The sequence below is a fragment of the Capricornis sumatraensis genome, chromosome 18 (assembly GCF_032405125.1).
Source record: "Capricornis sumatraensis isolate serow.1 chromosome 18, serow.2, whole genome shotgun sequence".
NCBI classification, from domain to species: Eukaryota; Metazoa; Chordata; class Mammalia; order Artiodactyla; family Bovidae; genus Capricornis; species Capricornis sumatraensis.
Genome location: NC_091086.1, coordinates 13699395 through 13717946, shown reverse-complemented (window position 1 = coordinate 13717946; position 18552 = coordinate 13699395). Strand labels below are relative to the sequence as shown.

Here is an 18552-nt window from a genome sequence, read left to right as displayed (position 1 = left end):
TCTAGAGTGCTGCAGTAAACTGACTCTCTCAATAAAGGGAGTCACACAAATATTTTGGTTTCCCAGGGCATATAAAAGTTATGCTTACACAATTCTGTAGTTTTTCAACAGTATAGTGCAACAGTAGTGCACTAGCATTATGTCCTAAAAATAAGTCCATACCTTAATTTAAAAAGTGTTGTCATTGTTTAGTCAGTAAGTCGTGTGCGACTCTTTGTGACCCCATGGACTGTAGCCTACCAGGCCCCTCTGTCCATGGGATTTCCCCGGCAAGAATACTGGAGTTGGTTGCGTTTCCTCCTCCACTTAACAAATACTTTATCGGTGAAAAACAGTGATCATCATCTAACAATAACAGGGTTGCCACAAACTTTTGATTCGTAAAAAACACATCATCTGTGAAATGCAAGAGACTGAATTACGATAAAGTGAGGTATACCTGTATTCTTAGGTTAAAATTTTCCTTGGCAATATAGTTGTCAGGTAGAATCATGAATTTTGGTAAAGTCAAGGCTAGATAGAGGAAGTGGCTTATAATACAGGCTGACTTTATTTTTCTGGGCTTCAAAATCACTGCATATGGTGACTGCAGCCATGAAATTAAATGATGCTTACTCCTTGGAGGGAAAGTTATGACCAACATAGACAGCATATTAAAAAGCAGAGACATTACTTTGCCAGCAAAGGCCCGTCTAGTCAAGGCTATGGTTTTTCCAGTAGTCATGTATGGATGTGAGAGTTGGACTATAAAGAAAGCTGAGCGCCGAAGAATTGATGCTTTTGAACTGTGGTGTTGGAGAAGACTCTTGAGAGTCCCTTGGGCTACAAGGAGATCCAACCAGTCTATCCTAAAGGAGATCAGTCCTGGGTGTTCATTGGAAGGAATGATGCTAAAGCTGAAACTCCAATACTTTGGCCACCTGATGTGAAGAGTTGACTCATTGGAAAAGACCCTTATGCTGGGAAAGAGTGAGGGCAGGAGGAGAAAGGGACGACAGAAGATGAGATGGTTAGATGGCATCACTGACTCAATGGACATGGGTTTGGGTGGACTCTGGGAGTTGGTGATGGACATGGAGGCCTGGAGTGCTGTGGTTCATGGGGTCGCAAAGAGTTGGACACGACTGAGTGACTGAACTGAACTGAACTGATAGGGAACAGTGCACGTGAATAAAAAAAGTCTCTGCAGGTATAAATAAAACACTGTTTAAGTTGGGCCTTTATGGTTTCATGGTTTTTTTCTGAGCCTCTTAGCCCTCTGTTTAGTTTAGGTACTGATAGCTTATGGTGAAAGGTGTTGGATTCCTGATCTCCAAAGATTTAACTTTGGGATCAGGGACCAGGCTTGATCACTCAAGAGCTTTCGTGTAGAGGAGTTTTATTAAAATGAAAATGGGACAGAGAAAGCTTCTGACACAGACATCAGAAGGGGCGTGGAGAGTGCCCCCCTCCCTACTGTTAGCAAGGGAGTTATATACTTTTTAAATTAGTTATTAACAATAAATCAAAAGAATGTCTCAAGGTTGTAAAAATTTTTCCAGACCCACTCCCACAATTTACATTTTAGGATAACTGGATTAGAACTTAACAACAGAAAGATCCTACCAGACGAGAATTAGTCAGGAAGTTTTCAGGAAGGAGTTTAAACGGAGTTATTTTGTGTGTAATCATTAGTTCCAGGCTTAAAGGAAAAAAAAAAAAACCTTTTTATGTGCCTAAAAATAAGGAATGTACAGAAAAAAAAAAGTTTGTCCTTTCCTCCTCCGTGAGAACCCCTTGCCCCTCTCTGCTCGGGGCCCTTTGGACCTCTTATCAACCTGCCTGGGAATTGACTTTCTCAGTACCTGCTAAAGTGCCTATAATATTTTATTATAACAACTCTTATAATGCTATTAAATTTATTAAGGTAATTTTATTTTCTTAAATCACTATTTGTGTGTTTATCATTCAAACACAAACACGGGTATGGGTACAATAAAGTAAAGCATTTTTTTTTATAGCAACGGGGATTTTTTTAAATTGAGCTTTGATTTTAGAGAATGTGACAGAGTATAGCATACTTAATTTTATTTGCCTTTTCTGGTTATGGTTCTACGTTTGGATAATATATCTTTTATTGTCTCCTTTATAAATTAATGCAATAAATAATAAATTTTATTTTCCTCAGGTTTAGAGACCTTTAGCCAGTTGATTTATCAAGATTCTCATGGGGCTGTAAGTATGATTATTGTAGGTTACTAACATTATTGGGTAGACATAATAAAACATTCTATAGGAAAAATGTAAACTTTTAGCTATTTATTGTTTCTTGAATGTTTCTTCTACCCAAGTGTGTCTCTTAGATGGTAAATATAATTTTTATACTTTGTTTGGTTTTAAATTAATCTCTTATCCCATACTTGCATAGACAGCTGTAGTCATCATTGAACTGGAGAAAATTCTAAAAATAAATAAAAGTTTTCTTTTGTCTTTTAGTTCACTGCCAATGAATCCAACATTGTAGATTCTCCCAGGTTTCCGCATAGAGGAATTTTAATCGATACATCTAGGCACTTTCTGCCCGTTAAGACTATTTTGAAAACTCTGGTAGGTAATTATGTTAATCCATTGTCTGTTCTGAAGAAGTGTTCTTTTATGTTGTTACTTTATGTTGGTCATTATGCTGTTGTGCTGGTTGGAACAAGGGGTTCATTTTCCATATACTAATATATTTCCTCTGCAGAGAAGTGGGGGCCCCCCTAGGGAATCACCCTCTTGTTTTCATTGAGGTGGGAGAGAGGCTAACCCAGTATTCAGTCAGCATTGTTAAGAAAAACACTCAGTTTTAATGCTGCCTATTGGCCCTCTATGTAAATCTCAATTGTCAAATAATCATGGGTCGAGATTTTTCACGAGGAATACATTACCTCTAGTTGCTGCTGTTGCTGTTGAGTTACTCCGTCTGACTCTTGTGACCCCATGGACTGTAGCCCACCAGGCTCCTCCGTCCATGGGATTTCCCAGGCAGGAATATTGCAGCGGGTTGCTATATCCTTCTCCAGTTACTGACCATTAATTTTGTGACTTCCACTTATTGTTTTTCAAGTGGTCTAGAAAGGAATCTGAGAGCAGCTTTGTAACTAAGAAAATGTTCCAAAGAAATATGGAACCTCAGGTGGTGGGAGCTGGGAAGCAAAGTTGACGTAACTCTTCTCTTACTGACTTTCTATTGGTTCATCTCTCCCATCACTGTCAGTTTATGGGGATCAGGAAGTTTTCCTGTACCTTCACCAAATCATTTATGAACATAGCATGCTATAAAAAAGTTTTTTTTTACATTTCCATTAAAACCTTGATTTTTTTCTTCAAAAGACATAATTGTAATTTTTAATGAAAGAAATACAGGCTTAGCGTAAAAAAAAAAAAGTTTGAACATAGATATACATAAAATAGTGATCGCATAATCTCATTTACCAAAGACTGACATAAATTTTTATGTCCCATTTATCTCATTTTAGACTTGAAGAATGAATTAACATATGATTCTTTCCTATTGAATATAGTTGACATACAGTATTCTGTTACTTCCAGGTATACTAAATCATGGTTTGACACTGGCATACCTTATGAAATGACCACCAGGATAAGTCTGGTGTCCATCTATACCCATATAGTTACTACAATATTATTACATTCCCAGGGCTTATTTACTGCGTAGCTGGAGGTTCGGTCCTCATAATCCTCTTCACCTATTTTCACCCACCCCCTTACCCTCCTGGCAACCATTCTCTGTATTTGAGTCTGTGTTTGTTTCATTTTGCTTTTTAGGCTTCACAGATGAGCGAGATCCTTGGTATTTGTCTTTCTCTGACGTATCTCTGATGTGTTTAACATAATAATCCTCTAGAGTTACCCATGTTGTCACAATGGCAAGATTTCAATTTTTTTATGGCTGAGTCTACTCTCTTCTGATTGGAGAACTTAGTCTATTTACATTTAAAGTTATCATTGATGGATATATACGTACGGTCACTTTGTTAACTGTTTTGGGTTGTTTCCGTAGTTCTCTTTTGTTCCTTTTATCTTCTTTTGCTCTCTTCCCTTGCCATGTGATGGCTATCTTTAGTGTTATGTCTGGATTCCTTTCTTTGTGTGTGTACCTATTAATAGGTTTTTGGTTTGTAGTTACCATAAGGTTCCTATATAACAGGCCCTGCCTCCTGGGGGGGCTGCTGCTCCATGGGTGGGCAGAGCTGGGCCCTGGGGCAGCTGCCTGTGGGACTGGCTTCCGGGCCTGGCGCTGGCCTGTTGATGGGCAGTTGAGTCTCTGGTGCTGACAGTCTAGAGTGAGGACTCCAAGATAGCACTTGACATCACCAGTGTCAGCAAGCTCCCCAGATGGGTCCCTCTAGTGCTTTTGTTCCCAAGGGGATTCCCAGTAGTCTCCTGCCTCTCTGGGAGGCTAACATCGGCAAGTGGTTCTGACCCAGGCTTCTTAAAAATTACTGCCTCTGCCTTGGGACTAGAGTCTATGAAATTTGAAAAGCACAATGTGTCTCTTGTAGCCCTTCAGCTCTCCCGTATTCAAGTCCTGCTGGCCTTCAATGCTAGATGTTTTGGGGGCTAACTGTCCCAGTGTTGGAACCCCTGGTCTGCAGAGCCTGATATGGGCTCAGATTCCTCACCCCTTTGGGGAGAACCTCTGCAACTGTGATGGCCTCCCATTTGTGGGTCATCTACCCAGGACTGTGGGTCTTGACCCACCTACTTGTCTCCTTGTGTTTCCATCTTTATTTCTTGAGTTCTGAAGACATCTTTTCTGCTAGTTTTCAGGTCTGTCTCATCAGCAATTGCTCTTAATAGTTGTAATTTTGCTGTGTTTATGGCAGGAGGTAAGAGGGTCTTCCTGCTCCACCTTCTTGCCACATCTTGAGGAGGGAGGCTATATGTTCTGATTCTCTGATAGGGAAAGTCTCTCCACTTAATTTCCATTTTCTTCATATCATCTTTTATATTTTACATACATATTATATTGTTTATTCCTCCAGAGTATACATAAAATCAGTGTCAGTGTCCCCCAAATTTCTGAGAATGTTAATTGGATTTGTGCTGTGTGTGAACTGAATTTCTTTCATTTGTAAGAAAGAGTTGGCACTAAAATCTCAGAATTGTGGGAATTGTAAATCCCATTTTTCCTCTGCTCTATTCCTGAACACCACAGTAGTGGTAGCCAAGAGCTACTGGGAATTCATGAGCTAGCTCTCTTCCAAAAGGGGAAAGTTAAAGTTTTAATTTATGATATGCATTGTGTATAGACTTTTTGAAAAGTGAAAAGTAATTTATACTTCTTCACATCCTTCCCTTGTTGAAAAGGAAATTTTAAAAGGAAACAGACACATTGGGAACAATCCTGGATATAGATAAGTATTAATAAATTGGAATGTATATCTGTGATATGTAATTATTTTTCACTTTCCTCTCCCCACTGGGTTTGTTCTTTCTGCTTTTTTTTTTTATTATTATAGTCACTAGTTTGTTGTATGTTTTAAGAGTCCACATGTAAGTGCTATCACAGTTTTTATCTTTCTCTGTATGACTTACTTTACTTGGTATAATGTCCTCCAAGTCCATCCATCTCGTAGATAAAAATTTCATTCTTTTTTATTGCAGAGTAGAATCCCATTATATACAGAGAAATGTCTATCCACTGCATTGTGTCTATCCACTGCATACGCTACATCTTGATCCATTCATCTGTTAATGAACACGTAGGTTGCTTCTGTATCTTGGCAATTGTAAATAATGAGGCTATGAACACTGGGGTGCATGTATCTTTTCGGATTATTTTTTTTGTTTTTTTGGGTATATTTACCAAGAGGTGGAATTGCTGGGTCATATGGTAAGTTTTCTTTTTAGTCTTTTGAGAAACGTCCAAACTGTTGTCTGTACCAATGTACCTTCCCACCAAGAGTTTATGAGGGCTCCCTTTACTTCACATTCCCACCGACATTTCTTGTGTTCTTTTTGATAATAGCCATTGTGACAGGTATGAGTTGATAATCTCATTGTGGTTTTAAGGTGTATAAAATTTCAACTTGTTTGCTTGCAGGATGCCATGGCTTTTAATAAGTTTAATGTTCTCCACTGGCACATAGTGGATGACCAGTCTTTCCCTTATCAGAGCATCACTTTTCCTGAATTAAGCAATAAAGTGAGTAATTTATGTTATTGTTGTTGGTATATAAAAAATTTTGGTATGGTTTCCTTAGAAGTTTGCAGCTTAAATGTTTCTTGTGTAAAAGTTAGATATTCATGGCTTTAAATTTTTAGTACGCTATTGCTGAGCATTTTAGGTCCACAAAACTGGTCTGCTTTTGTAATTGTTATCATAAATGTAAACATTTATGGGGCTATAGAAATACAAATTTAAAAGCTTAATGGATGTAGGAGACCTGAAGCTTTTGTGATTAACAGAAAGTTAAATGATTATATTTATCAAGTAGCCCAACTGTATTTTAAGTGTTTTAAACAGAATTGTTCTGAATTCTGTAAATGACAACTTCTTTTCTCTCTGAAAAACTGTATGAAGTAGGGAATCTTAAGAGATAATGGCTCCTTCGCAGAAAATAATGGTGTTGGCAGTGTTAAGCTGACTGAGTTGTGGAGCAGTGGCGCAGGGCGCCAGCCTTCCTGCTGCCTCACTGAGCCCTGTGCTGCAGAGCTAGCCACTGGCAGCAAGAGAAGCTGCCTGCCTCAGAGCTGTAGTTATGAAGGGGCAGAGCCAAGACCCTGAATCAGTCCTCTGGTCACAATTCCAAAGCTTTCCTTAAAGTTTTGATGTGGTTTGGATTGAAATCCTGGCAGCACTCCTGTTGTTTGCTTTTAATATGGAAAGCTCCAAACATATACAGAAGTAGGATTTAATGAATTCCCACTTCCTCATCGCTCAGCTTCAATAAAGTAATGGCCAATCCTCCAACACCTATATCCCCTCCACCATTATTTTGAAGGTAATCTCAGACATCATCTCTCATTGGTAAAAAAGGCCTGTTTAAAAATAACTCCTTATCACAGCTAAAAAATTAGCAATAATCCAGATAGCCAATCATTATTCCTGTATGCCCAAGTGCCTTTTTCTTTAAAAAAAATTGTTTTATTTGCAGTGGGATGCAAATAAACTCCATACATTGTGGTCAGTTAATATTTCTGTTCTCTTTAGATCTATGGGTGCCCATCCCTGACCATGTCTTTTTATTTTTCTTTTATTATTTTCATTGAGGAAACGAAGCTCAATTTGTCGTATAGTTTTCCACAATCTGTGTTTTGTTGATTGCCTTTCCAGTGTCAATATGTTCTTTTGTCCCCTGTATTTACTATAAACTTAGATTAGGTCTTGATTCAGATTGGATGTTGGGATTGGGGAAGACAAGACTACTTTTTAAGGAGCTGGGCATTTATTTATATATTTATACCTTGAGAGATGTGCCATAGTAACACTTTTAATGGACCTTTATTTATCACTGATACTGACTTCTAATTTTTCAAGAACATAAAACAGGACCAAAGGTAATCTTTAATTAAAAAGAAAAAAATCGGCATCTCAAGGGGAATTTTTACTGCTGGCAGTAATTAAAGTGATCTTGAACGCCAACAGCTATGTTTTGTAATAATGTGTGAATTTTGATTCTAAAACTGACAAGGGCATTATATTCAGAATTTTCACTTTGGAGTAGAACCTTTTATTTCTGTTCTGTCATACAGTCATATGAGGTTGAAATAGCGTGATGGTAGACATTGCTAAAACAAGGTGCTGGTTCTGTCAATAGATAGTTCTGTCAGTAAATCTGGAATTAACCCAAAGTGTGGTGAGAGCTTACTGATAAGATACAGTAAACAGATAATTTAAATGAGTCATCCAACATCACATAAGACGTTAATACTTCATGATAACCTGAAAAGTCTGTTGGCAGATGCCAAAGTACAAACAGAACCATGAGCAGCTCATACATTTTAATTTTAATAAATCTGACTTTTGCAGGGAAGCTATTCTTTGTCTCATGTTTATACACCAAACGATGTCCGTACAGTGATTGAATATGCCCGATTCCGAGGGATTCGCGTCCTGCCAGAATTTGACAGCCCTGGACATACGGCATCTTGGGGAAAAGGTAAGGAGTGTGATTTTCGAGTTGCTAAAAGTGAACACGTGTGCGCCTGCATCTCATGACTTGGTGTTTGCTTATTTTGTTCTTACTTGTGATTTGCACAAAGGTAGCACTATTGATGGTTGTAATTCAATAACTACTATATGTCTGCTGTGAGCAGGTCACTGTATCTAGGCATTGCCTAAAGTATAAACACAAGGACGAAAAGAAAACAAGAAATGATTACAACAAGTAGAATGTGAAAAGTGAGTTAAACAGTTACATGAGTGAGGTAACACCTAAAATGTTCTTGAGACATCAAAGAATATATTCATGTTTCTGGTAGAAGGAATAACAGGAAAGGCATTTAGCTGCAGGACAGTGCATGAGAATTGCCATGCCCTTCTCCAGGGGATCTTCCCAACCCCAGATTGAACCCACGTCTCCTGCATTGTAGGCGAATTCTTTACCTTCTGAGCCACCAGGAAAGCCCATGAATACTGGAGTGGGTAGCCTGTCTCCAGTGGGTAGTACTGGAAAAGGGTCTCCAGGGGATCTTTCCAACTCAAGAATCAAACCGGGGTCTCCCGCATTGCCGGTGGATTCTTCACTGCTGAGTGCTTAAGAACTACTCCTGGAGCTAGACTGCCTGGGATTTGAGTCCTGTTTCTGGCACTTATGGGCTTCCCTGGTGGCTGAGATGGTAAAGAATCTGCCTGCAATGCAGGAGGCCCAGGTTTTATCCCTGGGAGGTGAAGATCCCTTGAAGAAGGGCATGGCAACCCACTTCAGTATTTTTGCCTGGAGAATTCTGTGGACAGAGGAGCCTGGCAGTCTACAATCCATGGCTAGCAAAGAGTCTGACACAAATGAGTGTTACCTTCACTTTTCATTTTCTCGCATTTATAAACTGAGTGACCCTGGGCAAGTTATAGAACATCTCATTCTCAGACTTCCCATCTCTAAAACTTGGGGGCTGACTGAGTCCAGCAGGAGAGGGACGAGAGACTCGGTGGGATGGTGACTGGCTTACCAGAATGTGACAACTGGGAAGCTACAGAAGGAATTGGGGGAGAGAATTTGGTTTCTGTTAGGTTGTATTTATTTATTTGGGCCGCGCTGGGTCTTGTGCTGCGCAGGCTCTCTTCTGGTTGCAGCAAGCGGGGGCTGCTCTCTGGTTGTGGCAGGGGGGCTCGGAAGTTGTGGCACATGGGCTTAGTTGCTTCACGTGTGGGATCTTCCCAGACCAGGGATCGAACCTGTGTCTCCTGCATTGGCAGGCAGAATTCTCTATCTCTGACCCACCGAGGAAGCCCTGTTGGATTATATTTGAAGTGAAGCTAATTGTGTTCAGCAGGGAATTTGAAATATGGATTGAAACTTGAAAAAAAAAGACTGGGGCAAGCTGAAGATTTGGGAGCCCTTAATATTTGAGATAGTATCTGAAATGGGTAACACCTCAGAGAGGCTGATGGAAACGGAAGCAAAGCGGCACAGGGGCAGTATCCAGGAATTAGTTCTCCCTTTTCTTATCTGAAGAAATTACCAAAGCAACTCTGAGTAAACACGCTTATCTTTTTTCTGTATAAAATCTCTTTACTGTCTTCAAGGAAATAAAGTAGTATAATCATGTGCAAAGCCTTGTCTTTGTGCCTTAACGTCTGCTTTAGGAAAGATTCTCCGTGTTTCCTTCCAGGCCAGAAAGACATCCTGACTCCATGTTATCACGCAAGCGAGCCATCTGGGACTTTCGGACCTATAAACCCTATATTGAATTCAACTTACAGCTTCCTGTCTAAACTTTTCAAAGAAATTAGTACTGTGTTTCCAGATGAATTCATTCATCTGGGAGGAGATGAAGTAGATTTTAATTGTTGGTATGAAAATCTGTTAACTGTCCCCCTCCTCTGCTTTTCTAAAACCTGTTATCTTTGAAGTGGGTGTAGAGGTGTCCCTGGAAAAAGGGAAGACTTGGGGGAACATCTCTGTGAGGTGTTAACCTCGGACCACAGCTCCTAAGACGGTGAATTGTTTACAGAATTCACACACTGATGCTATTAACAGAAGCCTGTAGGAAGGAGAATTAAGATGCAGAAGAAAATGGGAATTAAAAAAAACACTAAATAGAGAACAAGAATAGCTTTCGTGAAGAGGATAATGATTAAGTGGGAGAGATTTTTCTAGTGAAAGTCTTCTGTGCAAATAGCCTTAGATGGAAGAAAGTCATGGGAGCTTAGGGAAAGCCATTTTTACAGGATATCAGCTTCTAAAAAAAATTAATTGCAGTGGAAAGTTAAGATAACTCATAATTAAATTTTATACTTATTTTTTAGGCATAATTAGGCTTATTTTAGGCATAATTGGCTTGTTTTGCTCTTTACAAACTTTAATACTAATTTCCATCTGTATAAATGATGTTGGGGCTATCTGTTGCTTTAAAACAGATTGGGCATATTGAACTTTAAATGAAATTTTAATCACTGTTTTTGTTTAAGGGAGTCCAATCCAGCAGTCCTGAATTTCATGATGAACAAAGGCTTTGGCAGAAATTTTAAGAAACTACAATCTTTCTATATGCAGATGTAAGTTATTGAAAGCCTACTTTTTATTTCATCAGTGTCTTTTGTAAAAGTTTAAGCTTTTAGGAGATCCAACCGGTCCATCCTAAAGGAAATCAGTCCTGAATACTCACTGGAAGGACTGATGCTGAAGCTGAAACTCCAATACTTTGGCCACCTGATGCAAAGAACTGACTCATTTGAAAAGACCCTGATGCTGGGAAAGATTGAGGGCAGGAGGAGAAGGGGGCGATAGAGGGTGAGATGGTTGGATAGCATCACTGGTTCGATGGACGTGAGTTTGAGTACTCTGGGAGTTAGTGATGGACAGGGAAACCTGGTCGGCTGCAGTCCATGGGGTCACAAAGAGTCGGACACGACAGTGATTGACCTGAAGCTCTTATTTAGTACTATTTTATTTTCTCATTTTCTCTCCACTCCTTTTCAAAGTGTACATGTTATAATCTTTGTTACACAAAGTACAGATGAAAAATCATAAGGGAGGGTGCAGTACCCATTATTCTCTTTAAATCGATAACATGGTGACTCCAATCCTTTTGGTGACTGTTGAGACGTAGGGTGGTAAGTTATCTGCTCTGTGAACTCAGCTGAAAACCCAGGCTACCCTGCGAAGGCTTCGTCACCGTCTAGCTCCTGGAATTCATTTTGTCAACTCCAGCATTGCTTTTTCTCTATACCTGTGCTGTCTGGTATGGCAGCCACAGCCACATGTGGCTGTTTGTATTTAAAGTATACTTGAAAAAGTTAAAAATTCAGTTCCTCAGTCACATTTGCCACATTTCATGTGTTCAGGAGCCAACAGCTAGATGAGACTAGTGCTACCATACTGGAAAGTGCATATATAGAGCATTCCCTTCCCTGAAGATAGAGCTACTCGACAGTGCTGCCCTATGGCGAAGAGTAGGAAGTATATTTTGTGAAGAGCCAGATAGTAATTACTGGCGACTTCACGGGGCACAAATGGTTTCGTGGTCTTCCCTGATGGCTCAGCAGTGAAGAATCTGCTTGCAGTGCATGAGATGTGGGTTTGATCCCTGGGTTGGGAAGATCCCCTGGAAGACGAAATGATAACCTACTCGAATATTCTTGCCTAGCAAATCCCATGGACAGAGGAGCATGGTGGGCTACAGTCCATGGGGTCGCAAAGTTAGCCATGACCGAGCAAGCATGCATATGGCTGCATACTTCTAAAATATTTTTTAAAGCGTGCTTTACCATGGGGTCACAAAGAGTCAGATATGACTGAGTGAATTCAGTTCACTTTACCAGTGTAAAAAGGGGCTTCCTTTGGGGCTCAGCTGGTAAAGAATCCACCAGCAATGCGGGGGACCTGGGTTTGATCCCTGGGTTGGGAAGATCCCCTGGAGAAGGGAAAGCCTACCCACTCTAACATTCTGGCCTGTTGCAAAGAGTCGGACATGACTGAACAGCTTTCACTTTACAAATATAAACACCATTCTCAGCTCATGAGCCACCCAAACACATTCTGCAGGGTAGTTTGCCAACCCCTGCACTGAGCAGGCCCAGGTTCCAGCCTTTTCCTATTTAGCTGTTCCTATTTTGCATGATGCAGTCTGATTTCTTTTTTCTTGATTTTTTTATCCTGCGTAACACCCATTGTCTGAATGTCAGGAGGTAATCTGTGAATTGATTGTCAGCACTGCTGGAAGTTATTTAGGTGCTGTCACAGGCTAGTTTCTAGTTTCCTTTATTCTAAGGTACTCAATGAGATTAACCAAGATCGATGTTTGTACACTTCCTTATGAACTGCCACATCTTCCTATCTTGGGGGCATGCTTAGCTGATTCATTCTGCAAACGACTGTAGAACCCTTCTTCAGTTGTGTCAGGTTCTGAGCCATGTGCTAGAAAGAAGGAACGACAGGGGCCACCACCCAACTTTAGCTTGTTCTGCTATAAAGTTGTGCCGTACTGAAAGGCTTCTCAGGTGGTGCTAGTGGTAAGGAACCTGCCTGCCAATGCCGGAGACACACGAGACAGGGAGTCAACTTCTAGGTTAGGAAGATCCCCTGGAGGAGGGCATGGCAACCCACTCCTGTATTCTGGCCTGGAGAATCCCATGGACACAGGACCTGGTGGGCTATAGTCCATGGGGTCGCGACAGTGGGACACTGAAGCGGCTTCACACGCACATACTGAGAGGCATCTGCCAGTGTTACAGTCTTTGGTATAAAATGTGCATTCTTTACACACACTGCTAAGTTTGTGATCTGAAATAACTTTGTAATTTTTTTCAATGGTAGGGTTTTGGATATGATTTCAGCCATGAAGAAGAGATCCATAATCTGGCAAGAGGTTTATGATGATGAAGGCAAGGTGAGAGGTTACTAATACTGCGTGTGGTTCTGATAATATGAGACTTAATACTCTAACACCTTGGATGGAAGAACCCTAAGCTTTCCCTGTAATGTTGGGGGAGGTCAGCTTACCTTTCCGTTTAAGCTGCTGGTAGGCAGGAGCCGCACACCGACACCAGTGATGATGGCATTTATTTGATTTCTTCCATTTACTTCATCCCTCAGTGCGGCCTCCTTCTCATCTCTCCTATCTTCCCTCCTCCCTCTCTATCTCATTCTTAGTAACAAATTGAGGTACTTTGAAAAATGTTCCTTTTTTCAGAAGGGCAGAACAATAGATAAGAATGAGTCTTTATTGCTGTTAAGGTAACCTTCGTTTTAAGTATCACTGTCAAGTACACTTTTTATTTTAAGGCATTTCTCTCTGACATAATCAGAATTCTTTATTTTCCTTTGGGGCAACTGAAAATTTGAAAGTCCAGCTACTTGTATTATCTTTCCAGAAGGGTTAGTGGCATCCTGTAAGTTCCAAAGTAAGTAAAATAGTGTGGTAGAAATGGAACTAGAGATTTAATTCATTACCTATGTGGTACTGTATATAGACAAAAGTTAAAAAGTTAAACATTAAGGTTTGATGAAATGCCTAAGCCCTTATTACAAATAGCATTAGATATTACCTCAAAAAGGAAAGGGCAAAGAAGAAAATGTTGCTTTATCAAGGATCTTAAAGACTTAGTTATTAGCTACAATGCCTTAGACTTTTAATTTCATCTGCTGTAGCTGAGAGACCTAATAATACATATTTCATTTGTAACTTTAATAGCTTATACCAGGCACAGTAGTTCAAGTGTGGAAAATGGATGACTTCTATAACGAACTAGGGAACATTACAGCAGCTGGCTTCCCTGTGATCATTTCTGCTCCTTGGTACTTAGACACAATCCATTATGGGCAAGACTGGAGACAGTACTACTCTGTGGAGCCTCTTAACTTTGCGGGTAAGTGAAGCAACCACCATTACTTGACATGTTAGGTTGTACAAACCCTCCCCTCCCTCCAGGGAATCTTTATCTAGGTACCACCTACTATCCTCCCTTTTATGTAGGATCCTTGATTTTCCTTGTGTATAATCCAACAGACTGAACTCAGTATCATTTTAAACTTTGCGAAAGAAACCGTATTCTTTCCTAAATGAAAGAACTTCTAAAGTACGATTCCCTTACACTGATAAGACTTGTCACTATGCATTCAAAGAGGCCTGACTGCAGGAGCCTTGTCTCTCCTCTGAGCTTCCTCTGCAATGTAAGGCACCTAAGTAGGGATGGCGTCCTGTTCGGTGGCTTCCGGGTTCTGGGGAGGAGGCGTCCTTGGGGGTGGGCATGTCTGAGTGGTGGGGCTCTAGGCTCTCAAACCCCTTAAGAACAGTTCTGCTTTGTCCACTTTTGTACACTAGACTTTAATATACAATTTCCTTTGAGGAAAAGTGTTCTGGTGTTTAAAAAGTTTCAAAACTGTAGGTCTGTCAGGAACTGTTTCTCCAAAAGCATTTTCTGAGAATCAAGAAGTCGTAATTACGGTAGATACCTAGTCTCTTTGACATCAAAAGACAGGTATTGAAGGCAGGAGTGGTGGTCACTAGTCCACCTTGCATTCCTTGGCACACTGTTCACAGGCAACCAGGGGAAGTGCTTCTGGTGTCCAAATAAGTTTGCAGAAAACCAAAATAAAATGGTCTCTTTACTACTGGCCTGCTACATGAGTCGACACACGCTAACAAATGCTCTGTGAACCACGGGGTCAGTTGTGGCAATAAAGCTTGCCACCATTTTTTGTGCTGCAGCTGTGAACTTCTCCCAAGGTCCTCCTGACTCCCAGAGAGAAGCCTTGCCCCAGGCTAACACCAGAAACCAGCGCCGCCTCTGTGTGTGAGCCTCAGGTTCAGTTCAGTTCAGTCGCTCAGTCGTGTCCGACTCTTTGCGACCCCATGAATCACAGCACACCAGGCCTCCCTATCCATCACCAACTCCCAGAGTTCACTCAGACTCATGTCCATCGAGTCATGACACCATCCAGCCATCTCATCCTCTGTTGTCCCCTTCTCCTCCTGCCCCTAATCCCTCCCAGCATCAGAGTCTTTTCCAATGAGTCAGCTCTTTGCATGAGGTGGCCAAAGTACTGGAGTTTCAGCTTTAGCATCATTCCTTCCAGAGAACACCCAGGACTGATCTCCTTTAGAATGGACTGGCTGGATCTCCTTGCAGTCCAAGGGACTCTCAAGAGTCTTCTCCAACACCATAGTTCAAAAGCATCAATTCTTCGGCGCTCAGCCTTGCAACCACCTAACTCACACCACTGACTGTAATCTAGGTACTCCGGAACAGAAACAGCTTGTCATTGGTGGAGAAGCCTGCATATGGGGAGAGTATGTGGATGCAACTAACCTTACTCCAAGATTATGGTATGGAACCTCAGGGAGGACATGTGGACTAAGGGGCCTGAGTTTAAGCGGGAAAGCACTAGAAACTTGGCCAAGTGTGTGGTTTGCTTCTTGAAGGAAACATGAATTTAAATTGCCTTGGGGGATGTGTGGTTTAAATTTTAGGCCTCGGGCGAGTGCTGTTGGTGAGAGACTCTGGAGTCACCAAGATGTCACAGACCTAGAGGATGCCTACAGGAGACTAACAAGACACCGCTGCAGAATGGTCGGGTAAGACACATTTATTTGTCAGGCTAGGATACTGTTAAGTACAGGGTGATTTTTTACCTGATTTAGTGTTAGCTAGCTTATTGGGATTTTTTTCTTTCTTTTTTTGCTATAAATGGAAATGTATGTGACCTAATAGGTAGTGATCTAATTAGGAAAAATTGGCAACTGTTTCTCCATGAATTATGAATCTCTCTTTAGTAGTTTGTGGTATGGTTTAGTGATTCTGATTTGAGCTAAGTTTCTTAAGACAGACATGAATTAATCTAAAACATCTTTTGTTTATACTTTTCCTACAGACGAGGAATAGCTGCACAGCCTCTCTTTACTGGATATTGTGAGCATGAGGGCAGAATGTAAAAACGAGCTGGAACAGAAGAAAGATATGGGAAAAGAGCCCACAGTCACCCATACTACAATCAACCTGATTTTAAAAATCATGTTTTTGAATAAAATATCTTTTTATTGATTGAACCTCCATCTTGTTATACATTAGAAGGCTGACATCTTTCTTGTGAGAGAAGTGTAAAATCAACCAACCGAAAACCTTGTGGTATCTATCACTCAGTGTATTCCAAAAGACCGAATCTTAACTACCAACAGTAATAATTTACTAGACACACAGTACAGCTCAGGTACATCAACCGTCAACATCAAAGCACATTTCTCATACTATAAAGCAGAATGAGCAGCACCAGTGCCACCGTCTATTCAAGTTCTCTTTTAAATTGTTCTTACTGAAAACGAAGTAGGTAGGTGCTCCTGAGTTTCCCTCCAAGGACTTAGGACAGGCCATGTCTCTGGCTGAGCAGCGTACTTTGATCTTGAGGATTCATGGCTTGATAATTAGACAGCTCTAAGGCAAAAGTAGCTGAGCCTGATGTTAATGTTCGAAGCACAGTTGAATAACCCTAATCAAAATAATTTAAGTTAGTTATCTCTGCAAAGTTAAGCCTCAAATCTCTCCCTGCACATCTTTTGACCATTATCAGGAAAAATTTGGTCAAGTACTGTGGAGGACAGAAAACCAGGAGCAGGGGGTCCGCTTCAGAAGCATTCCCCAGTCCCAACATTTGGTAAAGACTGCTGGCACTCGGATGCCTGTCCCAGAGCAGGAGAAGCTGGCGGGGACAAGAATGACACGAAGAACTGGCTGAGAGCCAGCAACAGTGGAAGTAAATAAGTGCTTGGGATGGAAAAACGGTCATGGAGGCTGATGACACATTTTGGTAGAGCACACCTCAAACTTTGTGGAGGACTGGAAAGCCCTCCCCACACATCCACACCCGTGAGGATAGAACCCCTGGGGTTTCTCCAGAAATTCATGTAAAATATGTAGATTTAGTTACAGAGTACCTACCATGGTTTCTGCTAAGGGAACAAATCCGATAACAACTTTGTTGTCTTGGCGAGACTGGATTTCCTGAATGTTCCCTCTTCTCTGTGCCAGGTCTGCTAGGACAGGGCTGAGGTAGTCTCTGTTCACTGTCACCTCAAGATTCATCAGGGGCTCCAAAATTTGCTTATCCGCTTTCTTCAGAGCCTAAAGAAATTAAAGGATGTTAACTCCTCTTCCTTAGACTGCAGATCAGACTTCTGTTATGAAGGGAAGATTCATAAAAACTTAAATACTCTTAAGCACAGAGCCTCCGGCAAAAAGACAGAAGCCTGCCTTAACACTCTATAAGCAGTCCAGAACTTCAACATTCGCTCGTCCTTGCGTGCTAGCACTACACCTGAGACCTCACGCATGTGCTGCAGGAGGACGCTTGCTAAAGCTGATTGTGCGGAGCACCTGTGAACATGTGCCCAGAGACATGGGAGAAGAAAATGGTTCTCCCCTCTCAAAGACATATTTCCTTCATTTATCTCCTCTTTTATTTTTGAAACCAATAGTTACAGTGCATGCTACAAGTCAGGGCAATCAAGGAGGGAAATAAACGAGAGAGCTAAAAACACACTAAGCAGAAACATATTCTCAGTGTAAAAGAAACAATTCTATACAGAATTTCAGATTTCAAAGAAGAACAAGCACATACAGAAACTGAAAAAGCTAAAACAGCAGCAGGCAAATAGGGTGGACAAAAACTGGGGAAGCAGCAGAGGAATAAAGACATCTTGGGGTCCTGGTCAGATTGTCTGTATCGCATCATTCCATCAGCCAAACTGGTAGGATTCAGAGGGCGTTTGCACTCTAACTGTAACTACTGATGGGTTTGCTTTAAGAGGTAACCTATTCCTCCGGCCTACCAGAGTTAAAACCATTTCCTATATATTCTAAGCCTGTTGGTTGTCAGGTGGGATGTAATAATCTTGGATTTAGCAGTGGAAACCACATCAAAGAGCAAGGGCTCTGGAATGTGGCCTCTCCTTTATCTGGCTCTGGCTGATCATCCTCCCCCTGCTCACCAGCCCCCACTCACTCAGGCCTGGATGGTACCATGGCGTCTATTGTCCAGTAATGCTCTGTGCCTCAGACGCTTCTGTTCCCCACACTTCAGCACCTCTGCCTTCCCCTCTCCCTGCTACCTTCACAATCATGAAAAATGGGCAGACCGTAAAAACATCAGTATATTCTCGTTATCGTAGAAATTTCAGAAAACCATAGCACACATATATATAGTAAAAGCATAATTTCAGTTCTTTGCAGCTGATTAAGCCTTTAAAATCACTATCAACTGAAATGACAATTAGAGAAAAAGTATCTAATCCTTGAATGAAAACATTACTAAAAAATAATGACAGTCCCCACAAACAACTAAATAGATCCTATGTATTGCAATTCTTACCCAAAGCTTTGTGCCGCTTCACAGTGTAGCTTTTCGAATA

At 41.0% G+C, this 18552-nt stretch overlaps 2 protein-coding genes across 3 annotated transcripts in view; one reads left to right on the top strand and one right to left on the bottom strand.

The window, feature by feature from the left end:
• Nucleotides 1-16139, top strand: part of HEXB (hexosaminidase subunit beta) — a 32088-nt gene extending 15949 nt beyond the window's left edge. Inside the window, exons 4-14 of the mRNA XM_068990385.1 lie at nt 2168-2214; nt 2476-2586; nt 6089-6190; nt 8018-8147; nt 9820-10000; nt 10619-10705; nt 12966-13038; nt 13843-14017; nt 15387-15477; nt 15622-15726; nt 16023-16139. Coding sequence (XP_068846486.1) covers nt 2168-2214; nt 2476-2586; nt 6089-6190; nt 8018-8147; nt 9820-10000; nt 10619-10705; nt 12966-13038; nt 13843-14017; nt 15387-15477; nt 15622-15726; nt 16023-16083 — 1163 coding nt within the window. The 3' untranslated portion in view covers nt 16084-16139. The remainder of the gene's footprint in view (nt 1-2167; nt 2215-2475; nt 2587-6088; nt 6191-8017; nt 8148-9819; nt 10001-10618; nt 10706-12965; nt 13039-13842; nt 14018-15386; nt 15478-15621; nt 15727-16022) is intronic.
• Nucleotides 16140-16307: 168 nt separating this feature from the next.
• Nucleotides 16308-18552, bottom strand: part of GFM2 (GTP dependent ribosome recycling factor mitochondrial 2) — a 51271-nt gene continuing 49026 nt past the window's right edge. For both annotated transcript variants that reach the window (XM_068990602.1, XM_068990603.1), the window contains 2 exons: nt 17084-17266; nt 16308-16634 (listed from right to left, as the gene is read on the bottom strand). In XM_068990602.1, the coding sequence (XP_068846703.1) occupies nt 16506-16634; nt 17084-17266 (312 nt within the window). In that variant the 3' untranslated portion in view covers nt 16308-16505. The remainder of the gene's footprint in view (nt 16635-17083; nt 17267-18552) is intronic.